The 25,969-nt window shown below is 33.5% G+C and overlaps 1 protein-coding gene across 4 annotated transcripts in view; it reads left to right on the top strand.

The window, feature by feature from the left end:
* Positions 1-1,663: 1,663 nt before the first annotated feature.
* The window catches only part of LOC125683619 (MOB kinase activator 2-like), a 30,636-nt gene continuing 6,330 nt past the window's right edge, over positions 1,664-25,969 (top strand). Inside the window, exons 1-4 of one of the 4 annotated variants that reach the window (XM_048924969.2) lie at positions 1,664-1,833; positions 21,151-21,317; positions 21,584-21,680; positions 24,818-24,942. In XM_048924969.2, the coding sequence (XP_048780926.1) occupies positions 1,817-1,833; positions 21,151-21,317; positions 21,584-21,680; positions 24,818-24,942 (406 nt within the window). In that variant the 5' untranslated portion in view covers positions 1,664-1,816. Of the gene's footprint in view, positions 1,834-7,101; positions 19,103-21,150; positions 21,318-21,583; positions 21,681-24,817; positions 24,943-25,969 lie in introns of those variants that run through there. The other 3 variants (XM_048924965.2, XM_048924968.2, XM_048924964.2) reach the window with 3 other exon arrangements.

Raw genomic sequence — 25,969 nt, 5'->3', positions numbered from 1 at the left:
TTTATATTGAATGAAAAATATTCTTCAAAAACATAAATTTGATTTATAACATATATTGATTAATTTTTGTGATTACAAAATATCTAAAAAAAAAAAAAAAAAAAAAAAAAAAAATTAAAGAACTTTTAGTAAATTTGAAATCCCAAAACTTTTCTCAAACCAACAACATCAAAACGTATGACTTTTCAACACTTTACATTTCTCATGATAAATTAAAGACTAGACTTTTTGACATCGTAGACATTTGCTTCTTCAACAAAAATGGAAAACGGAAATATTCATATCTAGTGATCGTTCATCCAAAAATTACTTTGTTAAACACCACTCCGATTCCACACACAAGTACTCTGAAATTGACAGAAAAAAACATGCTAGAGTTCCTCATTGACAATATCTTCATGGTCTTTGGTGATCAGGTCTTCCAACAGTCTGTTGGAATTTCCATGGGCACGAATTGTGTTCCTTTCTTAGCTGACCTGTTTTTATATTCTTATGAAACAGAATTTATTCAAAAACTTCTACATAAGAAGAAAAAATCTCTTGCTGTGGTCTTCAATATTTTACATTTAAATATATCGACGACATATTACCTATTAACAATAATATAATGTTCATTCTTATGTCGATTCGATATATCCCTGTGAGCTCGAAATAAAAGACACCACAGAGTCGGCGACTTCTGCTTCATACTTAGATATTTTATTGAAAATAGATGTAAACGGCAAACTATAACAACTCGAGACTTCATGACAAACGGGATGATTTCAACTTCCCATATTTATGTAGCAATATTCCATTATCACCTACACATGGATTTATATCTCCCAAATGCTTCGATACGCAAGAGCTTGTTCTGCGTATGGTCAGTTTCTAAATCGAGACAGGCTACTGACACACAAGTTGATGATGTAGGGGTTTCAACAGTATCGTTTAAAGTCAGCATTTCGCAAATTCTAGGGTCGTTATAACAATATAGTTTGCCAATACAACCTATCATTGGGTAAAATGCTGTCTGACTTGTTTCATACCGATTGTTAAGCTGTTCTTTGCATACTGGTTTTGACTACGGATAACTCCGTTTACCTGATCAAGATATAGGGCTCACGGCGGGTGTGACCGGTCGACAGGGGATGTTTACTCCTCCTAGGCACCTGATCCCACCTCTGGTATATCCTGGTGTCCGTGTTTGCTCAACTATCTATTTTGTATTGCTTATAGGAGTTAGGAGATTGATCACTGTTCGTTATCTTCAGCTTTCACCATCAGTTAATTATTAGTTTGAAGGTATGACCACGGCATTCCTTTGCAATAATTGTGGTAGAAGTTTGAATATACTTACTTAGTATATTTTTTCACGTGGTCCATTTCAGAGAAAGTTGTTAGATCAGTTGACATTATTAACGTTTGCTTATATGCGGAAGTTTACATGGATGTGTATACCTAGAATCCTTCTATGGCGCATACATAGAAAATACACTGTTCAAAATTATATTAAATGGATGTACAATATAAATTTCATTTATTAGTGTATATTATCATTATTTGTCCAACAATAGTTACTCCATAAATTCCTGTGAATTGTTTAAAAGACTAGACATTTCCCAAAATTTCAGATTTTAGGAGTTAAAGACCAACCGTCAAATTATCTCCCCTTGATCGAACTCTTCTGTGTATTGCATTGACTTTGCTCAGCGATCGCCATATTGCATTTTGATGTATTGTTTTGAAGCAATCAAGTGAGAAAACTGCTGGTTTACTACAAGAACAACTTTAGACAACCAAACTGGACAGGCTACCAGAGTATCTTCGTGATACTATGGACTGGTTTATGGGGTAAGTATTTATCAATTGCGGCGAATAATATTGTAGACATCAGATGTATTTGCTTGATCGTCTGCATGTGCCAATCAAAAATCGATGAAGCATCCAAACAAGATTATGAAGATACTAAAAGACTTATCTTGCAAATTCATTTCTTGGTACATAATCTGTTTCTCTAATGTCAGTGTAAATAATGAAAGTCACAGCATAATTAACGTTTGTTGTATTTTCCAAAGGTCATGGACACTCGTAAATTAGTATGATTTTGTAAATAACGGGAACAAAATCTACTTCAAAATATGACATTAAAGCAACATCCCTATTAATAGTATGATAAGGAATAATGAAAAAAAAAAAAAAATGAAAAATAAATAATTGAGTGTATTAATGATTTTGTGATGAGTGATCACTCGTTGTTAATTGTTTTAAATCCACATTGATTTGTTGTATTCAATAGAGATATTGATTAACTGAGGTCTCAAACATATCAGGGGCAATGTTTGAATAGATACTTACACATTTATGAAATTTTTCTGCTGGTTGTTTTTTCTTTTTTTCTTTTGGTAAGCTCAATTTTCCCTAGGCATCCCTTTTAACTTAACTGTAAAAATTTAACACCATATTTATTTACTGTTTTTAAAAAGTTTTGTACTGTTTTTGTAATGCATTTGGGACAACGTATAAAATGGGCTGAAAATGTCCACTTATTTGCTAAAATATATTTTTAAAAAAACCATTGAAATATATACTAATTGACCTTTAAGTTAGCTTAACCCAGGTAAGGGAATGAACTAAAACTCTTTATATATGCAATTCAACTATATTCTGAAGTTCTGTTAGAATATGTTGCAAAATATGTTGATTAACTCTCTACAGATATATTCATGTATGGAAAAAATGTGGACATTTCAATTTTATGGTTACTCGGTTTCATCTGTTCATTAAACAGATTTAATATGATGTAAAAATTTTTTTGCATCTTGCCCGCACTGTATGGCGGCTGTGGATGACATTGCAAGTACTTCTAGTATATTTTCCAGTGTTCAGTATGTTGCTATAATGAGATATTACTCCATGTGATTAATTTATTTTGGAATAAAAATATAGATTGTGGAAAAAAATGCAATAGAATAATTGTGTGGTTCTGGTTTCCCACCCTGTTATTCAATCCCTGACCTAGAAGTTTTTAAGCTTGGGATATTATAATCAAATCATCTGCCCTTACCCCCATAGAAAGTTTATGACATTAGGAAATGGTAGATGTCAAAAAGTACTGAAAGTAATGTAGTATTAAGTAGTGAAAGCTTGATACGGATCGTGGAAATCAGCCTGGAGAGTTCAGTGGTTAGAGCACATGACCATCTTTGCTAGTCAAAGGTTTTCGGTCCACTCTGCTCCTCATAAAGTTTATGCAAGTAAAGTTTATGTGGAGCGGAAAGGAAAACCCATGGCTAGCGAAGATGACACCTAACTAGTAATGCAGGGGTCCTGGGTTTGATTCCTGGTCCAGCCTTAGATTTTTCTCCTCTTCTATACTACAATATCATAATTCTGAGTAGCACAAGTTTACACAATATTTCAGTTTCATAGTATTTCATTTATCATCAAATATCCACTTGAGACTTTTGTAATACTTGTCAAAGTTTTTTTTTTTAAAAATAAATCAACCAACCTGCCCTATTTCTGTAAAGCATGTAACAGGAACCACAATTACTTATTTTTGGCCTCACGTCAAATGTTTATAATGTCAAATTATATGGAATGAAGCTATTTTTTTTAATTCTAAGAAGTGTGGTGATTTTTTTTTTTACCCTTTTATACAATATGAATTGTTGTTGTAAACTAATAGTAGGGTGTAGGTAACTGTCTTTGTGTAACATTCTCTGTGTAGGTATAATTTTCTTTGTGTGGGTAACTTTCTTTGCTTGATGTAAAGAATAGAGAGTGGCTATGTTTGGAGCATTGCTTAATCTACTTTGTATATATAAACTTGATTCTGGTGTAAACATGTGGTTCAATCTTATCATTATCAAGGTATGAAATCCTGAACCTGTTACAAACCTACAATTATTTAGGCCATGTGGTTACCTATCTCTGAGATACCGGGTTTTTATATGTGTATGTTAGTTGTTAAGTTGTGAAATAGAGATACTCTTGTGTATGAAGATATTTCATATCATTACTGACCTTAAAAGAGCATGAGAGGAGAGCTCTGCACGACTAGGAGACACATTTCATAACACCTTAAAAGAAGATAAACTATATGCAAGTCCAGATTTTTTTCTTCAACATCATGATACTCATAGATGCTACAAAAGACTTTATTTTCTGTGAACTGTTTACCGGTATATCAAATGAAACTATTTCACTTTAGATATATTTATATGTGCATGATGCTTGATTATGTTTTATGTAGAGGTTAGATGTCTGTTGTCTGGATTGTACAAGACATATGTATGTAATGCAGTTCTCAAAATTAACAGCTGATCTGAAGAGGCCAGTAAAACTGGGCTAAAGCTGTCAGAAATATTTGTATTCACAATTTTTTTTGGCCTAATTGACATTCAATTAAAAATCCCTCAATAAAATGGGAGGTGTGAGAGAGAGTGTGTGTTATTGATGTTAATGATCTAATCATGCATAATCAAAATTGATAAAAAAAAAAAATGAAATAATTAATTGGAATCAAAAATGTGTAGTACATTAACATTTTGTGTGTTAGCTTGATTTGAGCAGGTAAATTAGTAAGCAAACCAACTTTATTGGCATTAAGGGCCAGCTATGTTCAAGTAATTTTATTCATTATTACAACTGAGGCCAAAAATAAAAATGGATTTGTTTGATGTACTCCGACCGACCCATCAAATTTGCTACTACCTGATCATTTTTTTCAGCAATTTAAAATTTCATTTTTTAAAAATTTTTTTTTTTGGTTCCCTTGAAAAATAGAAAATTCTTCTTATTTAAAAAGAAAATATAAAACAAATTCATGACAACAAAAAAACAACAAAAAAAAAAAACAACAACAAAAAACAACCTACCTGCCGACCCACCTTGAAAAATGTGGGTCGGAGTACATCAAACAAAAATATTTTTAATGATGGCCTGAATATTAATACTTAGAGAGCATTACAAAAAATACACTGTACTGTATGTACATACATTACAAATTGATCTAAATTTATGTAAACCAAGGAAATAGAGACTTTTGCATAGAATGTCATTGACAAGGACAAAAAATTAGGATTAGATATCATTAATGAATAATCAACGAATAAGTAATTACATGTAACCGGAGTGACATTTGGATTAGATATCATTAATATATAATCAACGAATAAGTAATTACATGTAGCTGGAGTGACTTTTGGATTAGATATCATTAATATATAATCAACGAATAAGTAATTACATGTAACCGGAGTGACATTTGGATTAGATATCATTAATATATAATCAACGAATAAGTAATTACATGTAGCTGGAGTGACTTTTGGATTAGATATCATTAATATATAATCAACGAATAAGTAATTACATGTAACTGGAGTGACTTTTGGATTAGATATCATTAATATATAATCAACGAATAAGTAATTACATGTAGCTGGAGTGACTTTTGGATTAGATATCATTAATATATAATCAACAAATAAGTAATTACATGTAGCTGGAGTGACTTTTGGATTAGGTATCATTAATATATAATCAACGAATAAGTAATTACATGTAACCGGAGTGACATTTGGATTAGATATCATTAATATATAATCAACGAATAAGTAATTACATGTAACTGGAGTGACTTTTGGATTAGATATCATTAATATATAATCAACAAATAAGTAATTACATGTAACCGGATCGAGTGACTTTTCTACATTTTTTGTTAGAGCCCTCGGCCTTTGTGATTGGGAAAAATCATTGACAATTTTATCAAATTAAGAAAAAATCAATAAAATTGTAATAAACCTTTAAAATTGATATGTGAAATGCAATATATATAAAAATAATTTTAACATTTATACAAATGGTTCTACTTTTGTAACTTTCTCTTTCTTAACACTTTGAAGTTAATTGTTAATTATTTTCTCTAGTGATGAAACGATTGTCGCCGATGATCGATTGTCGGTCGTTCAGAGACCCACGATGCTACTAATCGATTACAAAATAAAAGTCGCCGACATCGTTGACCAAAAAAAAATCCGGACGTCACTTCAACTTTGTTCAAATTTTATTTTCTGTATGTCAAACCCGATCAAAAATAAACAAACAAAATGGCGGGAGATATGAAGGACGGTAACAACAATGACATTCAACAGTCAAATAAAGGAGCCTATCTCTGATATCTGCGATACATTGAGATAATAGATAAATTCCATTACTTGATATATTGGAATTCTGATTTATTTACCAGTGAATAAATGAAACAAAGAAAAATTCAAATGTTGTTTCCATAAATTTAATGATTCTGTTACATCTAATTTGAGGGGAAAACACTTAAATGCCAATTCCGATTATAATCGATTATTAATCGATTACATGTGTCCGATTATTGCAGATAATCGATTGTGGTTTTTGGTCCGATTGCCCATCACTAATTTTCTCTAAATTTTTATATGATAGGTCTTTGTTTAAGTGACAAATGCATATGAAAGTATGTTGTACATGAAAAATTCAATTTAAGAACAATACATATGAGGGGTCATTGTCTCAAGCCACGGTCCAGAGTCTGCATATAACTCTCTCCCAGATGGGAGAGGATTGTACATATTGGCGGTGGTTTGTGACGATGATGAGGGGTGGGGGCAATTTCAATAGGAAAAAAATCAATAGTTTTTGAGAGGGAAAGGGGCCTGTATTTGGACCCTAATTGAGTGAAGAAAAATCACTGTATAATGTTAGCAGAGACATTGTAAATACAGTCTGATGGGATGGTGCGTTTAACATGCTTAAGGAATACAGTTGTTTGATGGTTGATTTGTAGTAGATATTAGATAGGGTCTAAGGGTTTTTGATGATATATAGATTCACTGAATTAGAGAGCATTAGAATAAAATTGAATAAGACCTTAGTATTCACAATTAACTTTTAGATTGCTTAGCTGTCGGAAACCTGTTTGTTATTAGGTTATTCTCATCATTGTTTAGATAAACTTTACACCTCGTTTATGCAGTTCTTATAATTGATACGTATCTCAATCAGCCATATGTGCAACGCTGATCAAGAACTGGCCAGTGTCCATATCTGATTAAAGAAACCAGGTCTTTGGAAGGTAGACTTGATTGTGGTCAGACACAAGAGAATGTCATTGATGGAGTCTTGGTTATTGATCCCTACCTAACCGCCCTTTGAGCAAATATCCACCTTTTAAATTAGATTTGTTGAGGCAATTTCACTCTCATTCTTGTTAACGTGTTATGAACCATAAATTTTCGTAAGTGATATAAAGGTATCCCGCTACAATAGGATTTCTTTCTTGGTCCCGTCCCGTCCCCCCCCCCCCCCACATCTTCCTTACGGATGAACAGATACAGATATTGTGTGTATCAAGTCCCAGCTACAGATCAGTGTAATTTTGTAATCTGATTTTGAAATTTGTGAGAATCAATGCACTGGTTTTAGTTATACTATAACTCACAGTGACGATCTACAGATTGTGTAACTTTAGACAATGAAAGGGCATATAGAACATAGGATGATGTTTACATTATTAATTATGCGGTACCCCTGTGATTTGCTTTCATTTTATGACATCGGTTGTCAGTATTTATAGTTATTGAGGTTTTGCATGTGAGATAAAGGCATTAAAAACATAACCTATGATTGTGAGTCAATAAGGGCCAGAAAAAGTTCCCGTTTCACTCAATGCTGGTAATTCTTTGCTACATATATTTGCTATTCAGATAGGCAGATAGTTTTATTTGGTGTTTTATGTTAGAATCATTAGATCTTATTGATACTATATTTAATTTAGTACTTTAATGAAGCATATTTGATTAAGTCAGTTAAAATCACAGATAATTATTCTATTTTTATACAATGGTGTATTGATTTTAACAAAAGATGAATTGTCCTAAATATCTACCCCTTTTATAATGCCAGGATGTCATGTGAGCTAAATATAGTTGAGGAACATCACACTCTTGTGAATATTGATCTAATGTAGGGGCATTGATCAGCTGATTCAGCAAAAGGTCTGTCTTGATGTATGCAGTCACTGAGTTTCTAGGTGAGGGTGCAGTGTACCTAGTGATGATGAAACATGTACATTCTGTTTTGATAACTTCCTGGTGCAGATAATTTTATATAATTTAACTGCTTCATTCCATACCAAATCCATCTAAATCTTGTGTGCTTTTGTATATATATGTTTAGGTATATATGATACACATATCTTGATTTAGTTGTGTTTATAAAACAAAAGCATTATGTTAAAACAAGTGATGGTCTGATGCATTTGGTTGCATTCTATACTTTGATATGTAATACTATTGTAGAAGGTTGCTACTTTGCACTTTATACTGTGATAAGCTATTGTAATGATGAAGTGGAAGGTTACTGATTTACACTTTATACTGTGATAGACTGTTGTAATGATGAAGTAGAAGGTTGCTGATTTACACTTTATACTGTGATAGACTGTTGTAATGATGAAGTGGAAGGTTACTGATTTACACTTAATACTGTGATAGACTGTTGTAATGATGAAGTAGAAGGTTACTGATTTACACTTAATACTGTGATAGGCTGTTGTAATGATGAAGTAGAAGGTTACTGATTTACACTTTATACTGTGATAAGCTGTTGTAATGATGAAGTAGAGGGTTACTGATTTACACTTTATACTGTGATAGGCTGTTGTAATGATGAAGTAGAAGGTTGCTGATTTACACTTTATACTGTGATAGGCTGTTGTAATGATGAAGTAGAAGGTTACTGATTTACACTTTATACTGTGATAGACTGTTGTAATGATGAAGTGGAAGGTTACTGATTTACACTTAATACTGTGATAGGCTGTTGTAATGATGAAGTAGAAGGTTACTGATTTACACTTTATACTGTGATAGGCTGTTGTAATGATGAAGTAGAAGGTTACTGATTTACACTTTATACTGTGATAAGCTGTTGTAATGATGAAGTAGAAGGTTACTGATTTACACTTTATACTGTGATAGGCTGTTGTAATGATGAAGTAGAAGGTTGCTGATTTACACTTAATACTGTGATAGGCTGTTGTAATGATGAAGTAGAAGGTTGCTGAATTGGCAGAGAATCTGGCATCTGGTCTTCACTACATAATTAATACATATTACACACAGAAAGCCTAATTAGATCTGTCAATGAACTACAAGTGTTCTTTTTTTGAGCTGGGTTCAGTGTATCTTTGTTGCACTGGAATACCAAGATGAATGTTCTGCTGCAGTTTTCACGGCTGCACTCCACTGCAAGGTAGTACTGGTTTTGTTTTTAGATTGCATTATAAGTTCTGTGTTCCTGAGGGTTATTTTGACAAAATCGAGATAAAAAAAAAAATGTGTATTATATATATTTTGTGATGCAGATTTATATATTAATGATGATAATACATGTTAATGATTAATAATTGATAATAATGGCTGTCATATGAATAATTTCCCCATTAGAATTAGAATGAACAATCCCAAGGAGAGATCACTCCTGAGGGCTTAACCATATCTTCTCTCACACACACATGGCAGGTGTGACCGGTCAAAAGGGGATGCTCTCTCCTGGGTGCCTCATCTCACCCTCTGGTGGTGCATCCAGAGGTCCATGTTTGAATGGCCTTTCATTTACATTTTTAGCATTCAATAAAACTTGTTCATTTCTCCTAAAGAAGGTACTGGTTTACAAGGTCATCTCTAAGATTTATTGAATTGTTCATGTCGTTGGTCATATTAGTGTGTGTGTGTGTGTGTGTGTGTGTATATATATATATATATATATATAAATTTTGTATACATTTGTACATATATTATATTAATATATATATGTGTATGTATTATAAAAACTCTAAACACTTTCTTTTTAACCCCTACTTTTTTAACAGTAAAACATTTTCCTTACTGTACTAGTAACTGTTTGTTAAAAAAAATTTGTGAACATGCAGTGAAAGGTTACAATACTGCAGCTCTTAGGAAGAACCCAGTTTGAATGCTAATTAACTGAAGTGAAGAGGGATGTACACAGAAGATGGGAAACAGCAGTATTTTATTTGCTTTTGTTAAGAAGCAAATTGATGGTATCTGTATAGGAACAAGATTTTCTGTTTGTGGTATAATTGTTTTTATCTTATCAAAACTCGTTGAAAGCAGGATATGGCTATTTAAGATTAGGTTGGTGCATACATTAGGTTTCACCTTCATTTTAAGTGTTTATCTGTTTTAAAAGTGTCGAAAACACAGGTAGATCCCATCATGAATTGTAATTTGATCGTTACCAGACAAGGTGATAACCACTGCTTTATAAATCCATCAAGTTTTTGAATTTTCCCGAGAATTCAGGTTTTTCCATTCATATATGATATGGGGGCAAAGATGCAAAATTCCTTTTTAGTTTTTTGTATTTAGCATTGTATAGGTAATTGGAGCATGACATCTTGGGAAGTTTGAAACTTATTTTGAATGAACAATTTTTAACAGTGGCTTTATTATTCATAAAAATGCAGAATTGTGTTACATAAAAGATTAGAGGACTAGCTACAGACTGTTCCAATTTAAAGTAAATTTCAACAGGTAATTCTTAGAATTACATATATATACATAATATGTACTGAGTATTGATAATTGTCTCCCCTAATTCCAGAAGGGGGACACGTTGTTTTAGTGTGAATTTTTCTTCTTCCGCTTCTCATACAAAGTTTGTCTGGGCCATATCTTTTTTGTTTTTTGACATAGACCTTTGATATTTGGTATGTAGGTAAACCATGATAAAACAGTGTGTCATTTGCCATTTTTGATGACCTTTGACCTTTTATGTAAAGGTCAAATAATAGAATTATTGGGGCATTTTTGTTGTCTGGACCATAACTTTTTCATCTTTTGACATAGGCCTTTGCTATTTAATATGTGGGTAAACCATAATATGGCAGTGTGTCACAAGCCATTTTTAATGACCTCTGACCTTGACCTATTATATAAAGGTCCAATGATAGAATTTGGGTTTTTTTTTTGTCTGGACCATAACTTTTTTGTCTTTTGACATAGGCCTTTCATATTTGGTATGTTGGTAAGTTTGATTTACTATCTTATGTTCACAATACTGTTGGTTGAAGCTTTTATGTACCGTAACTCTTAACTTTCCACATTAAGGATGATCCCAAGAAATGTTTTTTTTAAAAAATATGGAAAATGGAAGGGGAAACATCAGTTTTAGTGTGCTACAATAATTCTTCCTATTTTAAAAAGAAAAGTTAATAGATTTCTGTAGCATTGTTTTTGCATTTGCACACACATTTCAATTATATGTTTAGCAGCATAACTCTAAGTCAGGTGGATGGGAAGAATATTGAATTATCTGTACGTGCAGGTGTCTGATCCTGCACACATATAAAGTGATAGGTATTTATGTGCCACATCCATCTTGACATGGGACCTTAGTTATAGGTTTATTTGGTCTCAGGCGCTGGAATAGCTAATTTCCATGATTCATTGTTCAAACCGCCAACCTGTTAGGATGAGGGGCCTATATATTTTACGAAAGACTAACTATTAAAATTATTTTCTTTAATTGGTCAAAAATGTTTCCATTTCTGTGTAAAATTTGTGAATATATGGTTGTTCGCACATCAGTTGTTTATTTTCTTGGTGTTGCCATAGATTTAAATTTGAAAAAATAAACTGCAAAAATTATATGTGGTTGTAAGAACTTTTGTAATGGGCCCTTGCTCCTTAGCATAGAAGAAATTGCCCTAACTGATGTGCTGCAAGGGTGACAACTGGTAATCTAGCTACCACTATATACAGCATTGAAAGTTGTTAAAGGTATAGGTAAAATAGCAACACCAGCTGGTGTCACTGATTTCCCGCTTCGATCTGCTCTGACTCTCCTGCACATGTTACAATGTAAAGCAGTGGTAAGAGTTAGGAATCTCAGATTATCACTATAGTATCTAAGTATTATTTTCCATTGCTATGCTGAAAAATCTATTGGTTGAAATCATATTATAAAATGTAATCCATATTTTAAAATTATTATTTATTGTAATTCTATTGGTTGAAATGATACCACATAATTAGAGAATATACGTACTGTATATCATATGCTACAATATAATTGTATACTTCATGTTTCTTAAAATAGGTGTGAAGAATAGTATAGTATGTTACGATGATATTATAAACCCCATGTTTCCATGTAATAGATCTGAAGAAAAATTAGAAAGCAATTGTAGTGTGTTAAATTGATGGGTCAAATTATGATTTTAATATACTTACAACCAAGAGCACAATGTTGATGGCGGCCTGGAAGACAAAATAGTGTACATGCTGATAGTATAAGTTGTAAGTCACATTATATCTACATAAACATTATCTACAACTTGTACGTGTAATTTCACAAGATCAGCCATACACAAAAATTTGGTTCTCACCAATTAACTTTTACATATAGGAGATTTAAGCAATGAATAATGATTTGCAAAAATAATGTCTCGTGAATAAATACATCATTTTATCCATGCAAAAATAAAGTCTCGGGAAAGGAAAGTGATCTACAGTAAATCATTTGTTTGATCACAATCTGACAGACAGACGGATTGACAGACTTACAACTATAGGCCGGAGTTTCAGCAGGTAAAATGGTGTACCATTCAGTGCAGTGGTAATAGAGAGGCAAACAGATGGCAAACAGATGACTTTCTTGAGATAGCCAGTATATGTGGTCAAACTTTTATTGATAATGACTAGAGGATTAATTCTGCACTCTTTTGTTGATGAATAGGTGGAATAAGTATTACTGTAATAAGCCAGTACAATCCTATAATAGTTTACAAGGTTCTGAAATTAACCAATATTAATACACCCAGAATATTATTGACTGAACATACTCATTTTTTCAGTGTGATCTTTTGTATTATTATTTGTGTAATGTAGAAAAAGAGGACTGCTGAGTTAATGCTTCTATAAATAAAGATGATCTCCTTTGTGAATGAGTGTCTTTATTTATGTCAGAAATAAGAGAAGTTTCTCACCATTACAGGCTATTTATGGGGACGGACAGTGACACAGATATTAATGATTCTGCCCCACTGTCATATGTGAAGCATTGTTTTTCTCTTTTTTTAATATATATCTCCAGGGAAAAGCATTTTAATTGGAGTGGAAAATATTTAATTAATCTTTCAAGGTAAGGTAACTCGCATATCTGTGTATAGGCTTATTACAAAGATCCTAATTTGTAAACAGGACAGAATAGGCTTTAAATTCTTAAAACGTGGTCCTTGGCCGCCAGTGAAACATCAAAACAAAAACCAGCCCACTGAAATAAGCCAATCAGATGTTAGCAAACAGATATAAAGAGTAATTTACATATCAATATAGACACACCACTTCTAGTAAAAGCACGTGTTTCCTCTTCAGAGCGGTTTTAGTCATATTTATATTTCACCACTCCGTGTCAATATATCACACTGTAGTTAAGGTTTGGAATGACTTAGTTTACCTTTATATCTATACATAATGGGTGTCTTTTGAAGAGGGCATCCCTGGGTCAGGTGATAGGAAATGATCAGCTGTTGTGATGACTTGTATGTTACCTGTGTGACAAAACAGACCACATTATTGGTGTCATGTGCAAATAGCTGAAAAAAAAGAAATGATGTGATTTTCACAAATTATACAAGTGAACTTTTTCTGTTACAACTTTTTATATACTTTATTTTTTTGGTGAGAATTTGCCAGAAGTTGGAGTGTTTTTGAATCTAAATTTATACAGTGCTTCAGGGACCGCCTGTCTCCAGCTCAGAGCTTCATGTAGTACCTGAAATATAGTTGATTTAAGATTTCATGGTATCTGAATACTAATTAATTCAGTGACCTTAATTACAAACTGGGGAAAAATCCTCCGAATGCTGAAGGTTAAATCGACTCTGAAGATGGCATCAGGAGTGTTGTTTGTTGTCAATTTCTGGTAAGCTATTCACGTCATTGATTTCTAATATATAAAGATGTTATTTACAAGTGTCTTTGAAAATTGATGATTTACACCCTTTTGTGACCTGTATATATATGCAAATAATTTGATTTATTGGAATCGGAATCTATAATGTGTTATGCATCAGCTGTTTATATATATATTATGTAGGCAATAATACTGTCTTACGTTGGAAACTGAAGAATTTTAAGTTAAAAATATTTGACTTTTAAAAGAATTATAAGACTTCACAATATGAGTAAAATTATAAAGTACAGGGATATGGTATTAGGTCAGTTCTGTTCTACACAGCATCAGTAATTTTTAAAGTACAAGGACGTAATTTTACATAATGTGTTGGTGATCAGTCTAGAATTCATGATTACTGTAGATTTATTATTTCCTTTAGGTGTTGACAACATTTTCTGAGTTACTACTGTAAAACAATCCTGAAAATACTCAAACTGTGCAGTAGCATTTCCATGTACAGAATCAGTTCTTTGTTTTCTATATAAAAGAAGCTAGGCTATACATTAATCACGGGCTGTTCTTCATTAGTGCTATTGTTCTATACTCCCAGCTGATAGCAGATTATACAGGTATCACATGGCATTGGGAAAGTTCCAATAGTGGCCAGTATCAGTGGACACTGATTAATACTATAGCCTTGTCCTTACTGTACTAGTAACTGTTCATTAAGTCACATGTCAGCTGACCATTACTGGCTTCCAGTCGCCTAGGGAAAATCTTTGATAATGTACAGATGAGTGTAATCTAAATGTCATCTGACTGAGAAAGTAGATAGTACAGAGGTTAGATCAATGATTGCTGGCAATGTGTGTAGCCATTTTATAGTACAGTTGTGTACACTTTTATAGTACAGTTGTGTACGTGGGGGTTATGCTTCACACCTGCAGTCTATTATTTATATAGTTATTGACTTAAAGATTTAACCACTGTAATTCCATTTCCTCGTATCTCTTTCCTTACATGGTTGTAAGAAGCAAGCTTGAATTCTATAGTCAGGCAAAGTAGTCTTAAGTAGGGCGATAAAAGTCCAGTAGTAACAGTAATATTAAGTCAGAATAGTCCAATAGTAGGGCGATAAAAGTCCAGTAATGAGTCAGAATAGTCTAAAAGTTGGGCAATAAAAGTCCATGCATTAATAAGTCAGAATAGTCCAATAGTAGGGCAATAAAAGTCCAGTAATAACAGTAATAAGTCAGAATAGTCCAATAGTAGGGCGATAAAAGTCCAGTAATAAGTCAGAATAGTCCAATAGTAGGGCGATAAAAGTCCAGTAATAAGTCAGAATAGTCCAATAGTAGGGCAATAAAAGTCCAGTAATAAGTCAGAATAGTCCAATAGTAGGGCGATAAAAGTCCAGTAATAAGTCAGAATAGTCCAATAGTAGGGCGATAAAAGTCCAGTAATAAGTCAGAATAGTCCAATAGTAGGGCAATAAAAGTCCAGTAATAACAGTAATAAGTCAGAATTCCAATATTAGGGCAATAAAAGTCCAATAATAAGTCAGAATAGTCCAATAGGAAGCAATATTTTACTAAGTCCAGTAGTAATGTTTAATAGCAGAACTTTACATGTGGTGTAAAAAGGGGGATTTACAAAAGTTATTTTAAAAGGAGTTCACCATTTGAGGACGGGTGAGGGCAGTCATTTTTCTTTACCAGTTTGGAATGGTAATGATACGAGAGCAGTTGTGAAAAATGTGTGTCTAAATTATTGTTGAAATTTCATCTATTTCTGTTGTCAGTGAAATGAACATTCTAAAAACACAATAAAAATTCATGATGTCACAATGATGAAATTGTTTGAGAGACTTTAGCAGTACTTTGGATTTATGGTATTAAGGTTGATAGGTACCCAGCTGGAAGCAGAGAGGTCGAAGCAGAGGCTTAATAAGATTCCAATTAAGATGAATCTAAATTTAGAAGTAATTTGTAAAACTATTTATAGAAGTTGGTGAGGTCAAAGAGATTTATTGTATGTTTAATCAGTAACCACGCTTAAATCAATATTTGTTTAAAACTAGAAAGTGAAAGTCACCGATACTGACAGTTACATAAGATAGAGAAAAATAGATTGTGTAAAACACGAGGATCAAAGGAAGTCCAAGTTTGCACATTCATCAATGAGTAATGTTTCCTTGAAACTTGTTGAGGTTTTGTAAAATAGAATGTTGACAATCGTGATTCATTTGTGAACAAAATCAGGAAGGGTTGTCTTCATGCACTATCAGCTGATGCTCTCAGTGGGGTACTACCAGCTGGGGGGTGGGGCACTATCAGCTGATGCTCTGGGGGTGAGGGGTTGTTGGAACCATAAACTAAACTGCACACATATATAATTATATCTATGCAGTCTTATGACAGGCTGGAGTGCACAGGTTTAATACTGTATAAGACCTATATATTCAGCCCCTGACACAAGGTCTTAAAAATATGATGCATTCACAAAATGTCAGTGACTGGATGATTGATTATGTTACATACCATACACATACATGTATATTATAGTAAGGTCTTTGTTGAACAATGAATGAAATTTTTATGGATTTTGATTATTGAATTATTTTACTAAGCTCTGTAATGGTGTAAATTTCTTGTGAGAGGATTAAGAATGACACATGCCATATGGCATTGTTTGAAAACAAATGTTTCCTGAGTAGTAATTTGTAAGAATGATAATTATTCATTATGAAATGTTGAAGACATATATTGCATTTGTCATAACCATGTCTATTTTAAAATAACATAGATTTACAGGCAGGTATGAATCATTCTTTGGTGGAGTTGACATTGGTTTAAATGACGTTCCTATCATTGTACAAATAAGCTGTATTTTCTTCATTTAATCTGATTGGAACGACACACATTGCTTTTTATAAATGTTGGCTTAGTCATGACTGCATAGTAACATTGCATTTTGTTGAAAGAGGAAGGTAGAACACATTTTGTCTATGTAGTAAAATTTGACCAACAATCAGTAATTGGAACTTAAAACTCTGGAGTCACGACACGGAAAACAATTGCACCAGACATGCTCAAATCGTTTGAAAAGGCTTAGATGTAATAGATTTAAATGGCAGGTTACTACTAAGGTTTCTTGATTTATGACACATATATGGTGGTTATATATGTAAACCTGGATGCTGCATAGTACAGATTAATAAACCACATTGTTAGTACTAGTGTCATGACGAGTTTAGTGGTCAAGAGTGAAACGGCCAGCACTAGGTCGAATTGGTGTCCTCAGGCAAGCCTGGAATTGGCAGTCACTCCAGTACAAAGCTCAAAGCTGTCACGTGGCCTGGTGGTCAGTTAGGTGCTGCGTAAAATGCTTACACAGCTATATCACTCCTATTGCCAAATGACCATATGTATATAAATATATATGTCATTGACAAATGGCTTAACATGTTTTTTGTGACTGCAGAAAGATGTCTGCAGTAAATGATTACTATAAGGCGCGTGAGTGGACTCTGTAAAGTTTGACAGGAGTATGGTATTATGTTTGTCTATTGTCTCAGAGGAAGATAATAATTATCTATAAACCTAGAATTGTTAAACTCTAGAGCCATTGATAGTCAGATAAGACTGGGATCATTGATATAACAGGCTAGGTCATCTGACTTATTTATACAATTAGCACTCACAGGGGTGCAAGTCCTCTCTTCTAGCTTACATAACCGTAGAAACAATGAAAAAAGAGGTACCCGTGTTGCCAATATGCTGTGATTGTTAAAATTCTTCAAGGTCAGGTGTCTCAAATCACGTACACAAGTTTGTGTCTTGCAATTATTTTATGCAGTGACGCTAGAGGTGTTTTTCGATCATTAAATGGTTATAGATACCCTATTTTCTGCTTCAGTTGTGTGATAAAATCGTAGGAATTAATTGTCTGTTTTCACCACTTTCCTTTCGTTTATCAAATTTTCGGTCACTCACCCAGACTTTGTAAAATTGAACGTGGCACTGCTCTGTCAATTTTCACTCCATCTGTCTTGAAAAAGTAGCTTATTGTTGTGTATGTGTTTTAAATTTTGTGCTTTTAAGTTGACTGATGAGCAAAATTGTTATCTGTTAAGGTGAACCTGTGATTAGTTTTGGCATTTTTGTTAGTTAAGATTCTGGATAGTGGTTATGCAATCTAATGTGATAGTACCAAAAAAAAAGAAGTAAAAAATAGAACTGATTTTGATATGGCAGTCTATCTGGTCTAGTCATTAGTACATGTCTATGATACTTTATTTAATATCACAGCTCTTGCAAATCAATAGTTATAACATTTGATACAAGACCAGGATGACAATTTGTACTTCATTGTACTTGAGACATATCCTACTTTGTTAACATCTCCTGTCCAGGGTATAAAATTGTCTATATAGCTCACTCTATCCTGTATTCAGCTGCAAGGCTGTCTGCAAATGATGCAAAGTCCACAAACAGCACAAAGGAATGTTTAAATAGTCTGTTTTCTGATTCAATATCAGTGACAAAAGGACAGCTGTGATGTATCAGTGATTGAAGCCTCCATTTTACTGTAACCTACCTGGAGGCTGGGAGAATTGCAAAGGGAGGGATATTGCACATCAGTCTCGTATTCTGCATTGTTAGTCGCTGTAAGATTATTGGTGGATTGTAATGTGTTTAGATTTGCTGTATTCAGTGTTGCATCAGATTCCTGCTCAGAGGAGACGTGGGATGGGGTTAAAACACAGGTGAGATACAATTAACTTGTGTAATAATCTGAAACATGGATTATCATTCTGCCATGAAGTTGAAAGCTTTATTTCTTAAAAAACAAGTTCCAAAAAAAAAAACCTGTCAAAGGTTAAATAAGTTGAGTTATGTTGGTTGTATCTTTTTTGCTTATTTACTACCCTGCTTTAAATGTATTGCGTCGTTGTGCTTTTGATACTTGTTGGGTATTTCAACAGGATCTGAGTGCATTGTTCAAATTCCCGACCTTTGCTGTATAAATGATTGGTGTAATTTTCACAATCTTGTTTATGTTGTACCCGGATACACTGACAGTAAATAAAGGGTTAATATAGGTAGCGGGTGCACTCGACTTCACAGCTAAAAATGAGGGAAAAGCGACACAGGTAGGTGGTATGCCTCTTAATTTATTTTTACCGTAAAGTGAAGTAGAAAATTGACGATACATGTACATCTTGCTGTATTTGTTTTAAAAATTATGTGAGCATTTTGATACCTGTGGTTGGGTGAAAATCTGAGATTTGAAACTATTGAAGTGTGTCGTGATAAAATGTTCATGTCTCCTGCATACCCACAGGGGTGCTCTGCTTTCTGGGATATTGTGTAATTGTATACATCTGCAGAACTACAATTGTACAGATAACAATCAGGCTCTTCAACCATTAAATAGCCATTAAAAGGAACAGATGTATGTGATAGGGAACATTGTGCTGAACTCCATCTTACACAATGAACGTGCAACTATGCTTGTAGTTCTCACTTTGTGTGTTACCTTAAATATAAGAAGGGCTAAATATAGCAATGTGTCAACAATAAAATTGATTTCTGTCTCTCTATTGTTTGTAAGGAGAGAGAGAGAGGGAAAGACAGAGTAAAGGTTAAATATAGCAATGCCTCAGCCATAAAATTGATTTGTCTTTGTATTGTGTGTAATGAGAGAGAGAGAGAGAGAGAGAGAGAGAGAGAGAGAGAGAGTGTGTATTAAAGTATAGTACATGTATAATAACCATGAAGTATGGTATATGTCAAGATCCTGAACAAAAAAACTTGCAAAAAATAACACGATTAATATTTGATGCCTGCAGGGATCCTAATTTACATATAAAAAGGTGAATATAAAATTTAAATTGGAATGAGAGCAGGTATTTGTAAATACATATTGGAGCCAGGTGAGCTGACAGAGTATATGTTACTGACCTAGATTCTCACAAAGAGATGTCCATGGCCCCAGTGATTATCTAAGCTGGACAATGTTAATCTCTTTATGTATCAGCAGATGGGTCTCAGAAAGTAATCAATCATTTTAAAACTGCTGGGCAATCAGATGGTCAACAAGTACATTTTTATGAATTAGCAAGATGGTATAGGTCAACTGGCAAAGCATACAGAGACATCATAAACAACAAACACATACAGAGACATCATAAACAACAAACACATACAGAGACATCATAAACAACAAACACACACAGAGACATCATAAACAACACACACACACACAGAGACATCATAAACAACACACACACAGAGACATCATAAACAACAAACACACACAGAGACATCATAAACAACACACACAGAGACATCATAAACAACACACACATACAGAGACATCATAAACAACACACACACACACAGAGACATCATAAACAACACATACAGAGACATCATAAACAACAAACACATACAGAGACATCATAAACAACAAACACACACAGAGACATCATAAACAACAAACACATACAGAGACATCATAAACAACAAACACACACAGAGACATCATAAACAACAAACACACACATACAGAGACATCATAAACAACACATACAGAGACATCATAAACAACAAACACATACAGAGACATCATAAACAACAAACACACACAGAGACATCATAAACAACAAACACACACAGAGACATCATAAACAACAAACACATACAGAGACATCATAAACAACACATACAGAGACATCATAAACAACAAACACACACAGAGACATCATAAACAACACACACATACAGAGACATCATAAACAACACATACAGAGACATCATAAACACACACAGAGACATCATAAACACATACAGAGACATTGTAATAAAATTAGATCAAAGTGAAAGTTCCAAATTTGATATAATGATGCGTTTTCGCTACTTCTCTCTATACATGTATATATTATGGTACAAACTTATGGAACATGGTTAAGGGAAATAAGTATTTTAATTACAATCAGTATTATAAACATAAATCTATACAAGTGAAATAGAAAAACAGACTGAGATGAAGACTTTTTTTCATTTTATTTAGTTATTGATATGTGATTTTTAGTGCATTTCAAAGATGGACATTACATAGCATGCACATCTGTTTAAGTGTTAGCATAAATATATATCATATCTTGAAAACTTTACTGGCAAATGTATCTATTTTTAGGAAAGGCAGACGGAAGGACAAGGACTCGCCCACGCCCCCAGCCCCTGAGGAAAGCAAGCGGTACTTGGAGGACACCTGTATAAAGGAACGTGTGACAGATGCCGATTTCTTCCGACTGGTATCACTTCCACACAGTCTAGATTACAACGAGTGGCTAGCAACACATGGTACTTACACCTGAAGATTTTTCCATTATATTTTGCAGCGCTTTCATGATTTTTTTTTTTTAAACAGAACTATGAAAAATTGTGTTTTCCAATAATTACAGTTAAGAAATAGATACCAGATGAACTTATTTGCAACCTCGTTATAGTATATCACATGGGAAATAATAAATTGCAATGGTATCATAGACAATTTATATACATGTATTTTAAACTTTCATTTTAATGTAACTGATACAAAATGAATACAATTTGAACATTTCTTGTAGCAATCTCATTTTTCAACCATGTGAACCTTGTATATGGTGTGGTGTCTGAGTACTGTACCTCAGAGGTATGCAGCACAATGATGGGGCCAGGGAATGTGTAAGTACAGACATGGGAAGTAACTGATATCACAGACGGATAGGGGAGGGAAAGCTTTTATCACAAAGGATCACAGATCTCCATGTTTAACAGGAATTGTAAATTATTCTAAAATAGAGAATGTTTAAGTATGGGCAGGGAAGGGAAGTCTGATATCAGAGGGCAGATGAGAGAATTTTTACATCATGGAGGATCACAGAACTCCAGTACATTTAACAGGGGCAGAAAGTGGGGGAGTAGGGGCAGAAAGTAGGGGAGTAGGGGCACAGGAGCAGAAAGTGGGGGAGTAAGGGCTAAGCCCATTTTTTGACTGGAGCCATATGTAAACCATAATATAGAATAGAAACAAGGGAAATGTTAGACCCAGGGAAACATTAGCAAAGGGAAGGAACTACAGTAAAACACAGTTATGGTGAACTAGCTTATAGCTCATAATGAATTCACACTTACAGTAATTCATAGTTACAACAAACAAGCTTATAATGAATTCATGCTTACAGTAAACACATTTATGATGAATTCATGCTTACTGTAAAACACGGTTACAGTGAACACATTTATAATGAATTCATGCTTACTGTAAAACACGGTTACAGTGAACACATTTATAATGAATTCATGCTTACAGTAAAACACAGTTACAGTAAACAAGCTTATAATGAATTCATGCTTACAGTAAAACACAGTTACAGTGAACACATTTATAATGAATTCACGCTTACAGTAAAACACAGTTACAGTGAACACACTTATAATGAATTCACACTTACAGTAAAACACAGTTACAGTGAACACACTTATAATGAATTCACGCTTACAGTAAAACACAGTTACAGTACACACATTTATAATGAATTCATGCTTACTGTAAAACACGGTTACAGTGAACACATTTATAATGAATTCACGCTTACAGTAAAACACAGTTACAGTGAACAAGCTTATAATGAATTCAAGCTTACAGTAAAACACAGTTACAGTGAATACACTTATAATGAATTCACTCTTACAATAAAACAAAGTTACAGTGAACACACTTATAATGAATTCACACTTACAGTAGAGTGATTTTCATTTCCTGTAGTTTTAAAACGTATCATAAACTTACTGGACATAACAAATTACATTTGTAATGATCAAAATTGTTCATTCTAGTACTCTGCTTTAAGCATATTTTACTGTCTACCAGGCATTGGCATAACAAGGAGAAATATTACCCAAACACACTGGGCTCCATTGGTAAAGAAGATAGCTAGGGGGTGTCATCTTTGTGAATGAAATAACGAGAACTGTATTTAAAATCTAGTGATATGATTGTCATCGCTAAAAATTTATGAAAGTACTTAGAGGGGAAGTAACTTTTGTATAAAAAGTATGCAAACAACAATCCTAAATTTAAAGTAAAATTTCCAAGGGAAGTTGTATGAGAATCTGATGAATTGAGACCTTGTACCAGGAAATATCAACTGTCACCGCTAGTCTGCCATGTCTGAAATCTTTTGAAACCAGGAAATAGGAAGTTTATATTACGGATTTCTAAATCAGATTTGTTGGACTAGAGACTACCTCTTTAACCTGGGATTATGTTGCTCTCTGTAAGATTCCTGCTTACCTTGGTTGTTGTCAGGAATGCTGATACTGATTCTTAGGGCATTTCCATTTTTTGTAAAATTTAGAAATAGAAGAACCAACTAGATTTCTCTGTGGGAGCTAGGACCTACATGGTTTTAAGAGCAGCAAAAGGAAGATTTAGTGTCCTTGGTCTCCAATTGGAGATGATGAATTGGTTTTAGTTTTGTAATTTTTTCATGCAACAACTGAGACAGCATAGATTAGGGACAGCTCAGATAGAAATGGGGGAGAGATAAAGCTTCAGTTTTAAGTGGATTATTTAAATGTAGTTCAGATTTAAAAGCTTTTGGGATCAACTTTACATAAAGGGGTAGTGCTATGATAGAAACTTTCTATAAAGGGGTGTTGTTATAATAGAAGCTTTGGTATTGCAGTGCACATGAACATGACCATAATATTCATGTGATATGAATACTTTATACTGTAGAAATGCATTTACCAGTTTTATGTCAGCACCCAATATTTATTTATGGATGCATAAATATCTTTAAAATTAACAACCTTCAAGATTGACCATGATTTAATAATAGGATTTATGGGATTTTCAAACACAAAGTGTAATGTATTTTTCTTCACAATTCATATTTAAATCTCATTTGAGTGCTTCATTCACTTTGGTTATGATCATTATTTTGTGGTTGATGGCCTCATTATATTTTGATTGATTTACTATATCCAGCACATATGTAACAGCTGTTACTGCTAAAGGCACACAACACATCAGATTGATACCCCATCAGTGCATGTACTTCCGATGTGTATAGAAAAAAATAAACTTATAAATACACATATAATACTTGTTTTGAACTAGGATTATGAATGCATGCATCAATGAAGAGATCTAACAGTATTGAAATGCAACGTATTTTATTCTATAGAGAGTCAATGAGAAATTCTTGATGCTGTTCCAAGATATTTGCCTGATTTTGATGTGTTAAGATCTATTTATGGCATGGTATGGCATACAGATAGGATTATTTGGCTTATATAAGGATATGACTTCATGCAACATCTGAATGCTCTGTTACTGACTCACAACTCTAGCTTGGACCACAGATTTTTATTTTCATGGTTTATGGATTTTTTTGGTAGAAAGTTGAGGTTGCATGGTCAATCAGAATGAAATTTAAAAAACAAGATAGGTAATGCAAATCTGGTCAGCGGATCCATAGATTAACATATCATAAAACTGTTACCTTCATTAAATGTAGACTATAAAAAGAACCACAGTCTCATTGATTGCAGTCCTCCAAGTGTCATTTGTTTTCTTTATGTACAAGGCACTCCCTCCCAATCCCTACCCCCCCCCCCCCCTACACACCCACTCTAACAAAATTACACAACAAAAACAAAATACAAGCAAAAAACATAAATTTCTTTATCAGGTTTCCAATATGTAGGTTTTAAAAGAGTTATTTAAATTATACTTTTAAGTGAAATGTTTTCAGTACAAGAAAGATTGGGATACTGAATTGCTGTTGCAGTAAAATGAACTCTTTTTGCAGGCAATTTTTGTGGTATGATGACAAAGGGAAGAAATACAAGTACAGTGCCCCTCAGTATGTGGACATAGTGACCACGAACATCCAGAGGGAGATCTCCGATGAAACAGTCTTTCCTACAAAGTTTGGTAAGGTTGTGGCTTGTATAGTGTGATGATAATGTAGTGAGGAAAATATTGAAGTGACAACCTTAACAATCATGACATTGTTTACAGTGAAACTTCTCCAAACCGGCCCCTCAGAAAACCGGTTCTCCCTGAATATCAGCCGATTTTCAAAGTCCCGGCAGAAATCTTAACATTTCCTTACAAAGAAAGTCTTACAAAATCGGCCACCCCTGAAAACCGGACATCAGCCACTTTTTAATGTACATTTGTTAACAATCATGTGTAATTTACCCTTAACATACTGGCCACTTTTTGAAGACAAGAAAATTTTGGCCAGAGGTTGATCAAGATTGTCCAGGTGTGCAAATTGACTGACCTACTGGCCAGGTGGGAAATTATCCACTGGAGGTGTGAAAAACACTAGTGGCCTCTTCAATTTCTATTGTTTACCTGTGCTGTCAAGGGTGTTAATTGACACTTAGCTAATCCAAGAGACCCTTCCAAATTCTGTACAAAATGTAAAAAACAGTTAGGAACATATTGAATGAATACAGTATCAAACACCATATTGTTTCACCATATACTATTGTATGGATATAAGCCGTATTTAATAAAGAACAAACCTATGACTGTTAATGATAATTATTAAAAGATAGATTAATTTTCTTGGTTTCCATAGGCTTAAAATTCCAAAGAAATATTCAAATTACACTATCATATTTACTACTGTACTTTTCAAAAACGTCAAAACAAAATTGTTAAAGACATAAGCGATGAATGTAAACAGAGTTCTTATAGGTAAGAGGAATTCCAATAATAGGCCTCTGTGTTTTCTTTATGTATCCTGTTCTAGATTTTCAGTTTAAAATTAGATGATTTCAGGGAGAATATTTCTTGTAATTCATAATTACCTTTAGGTACAAGCGGACTAATTTAATCTCCACTGATAATTGATCACCAGATCAAAGTGAACAGTACCTACTTTGTGAATATTGAGATAAAACGTCTATAATTGCTAAATTCTCGGTATACCGGCCATCCCTCTAAA

The sequence above is a fragment of the Ostrea edulis genome, chromosome 6 (assembly GCF_947568905.1).
Source record: "Ostrea edulis chromosome 6, xbOstEdul1.1, whole genome shotgun sequence".
Classification (NCBI taxonomy): Eukaryota; Metazoa; Mollusca; class Bivalvia; order Ostreida; family Ostreidae; genus Ostrea; species Ostrea edulis.
This window is presented reverse-complemented; position numbering and strand designations above follow the sequence as displayed.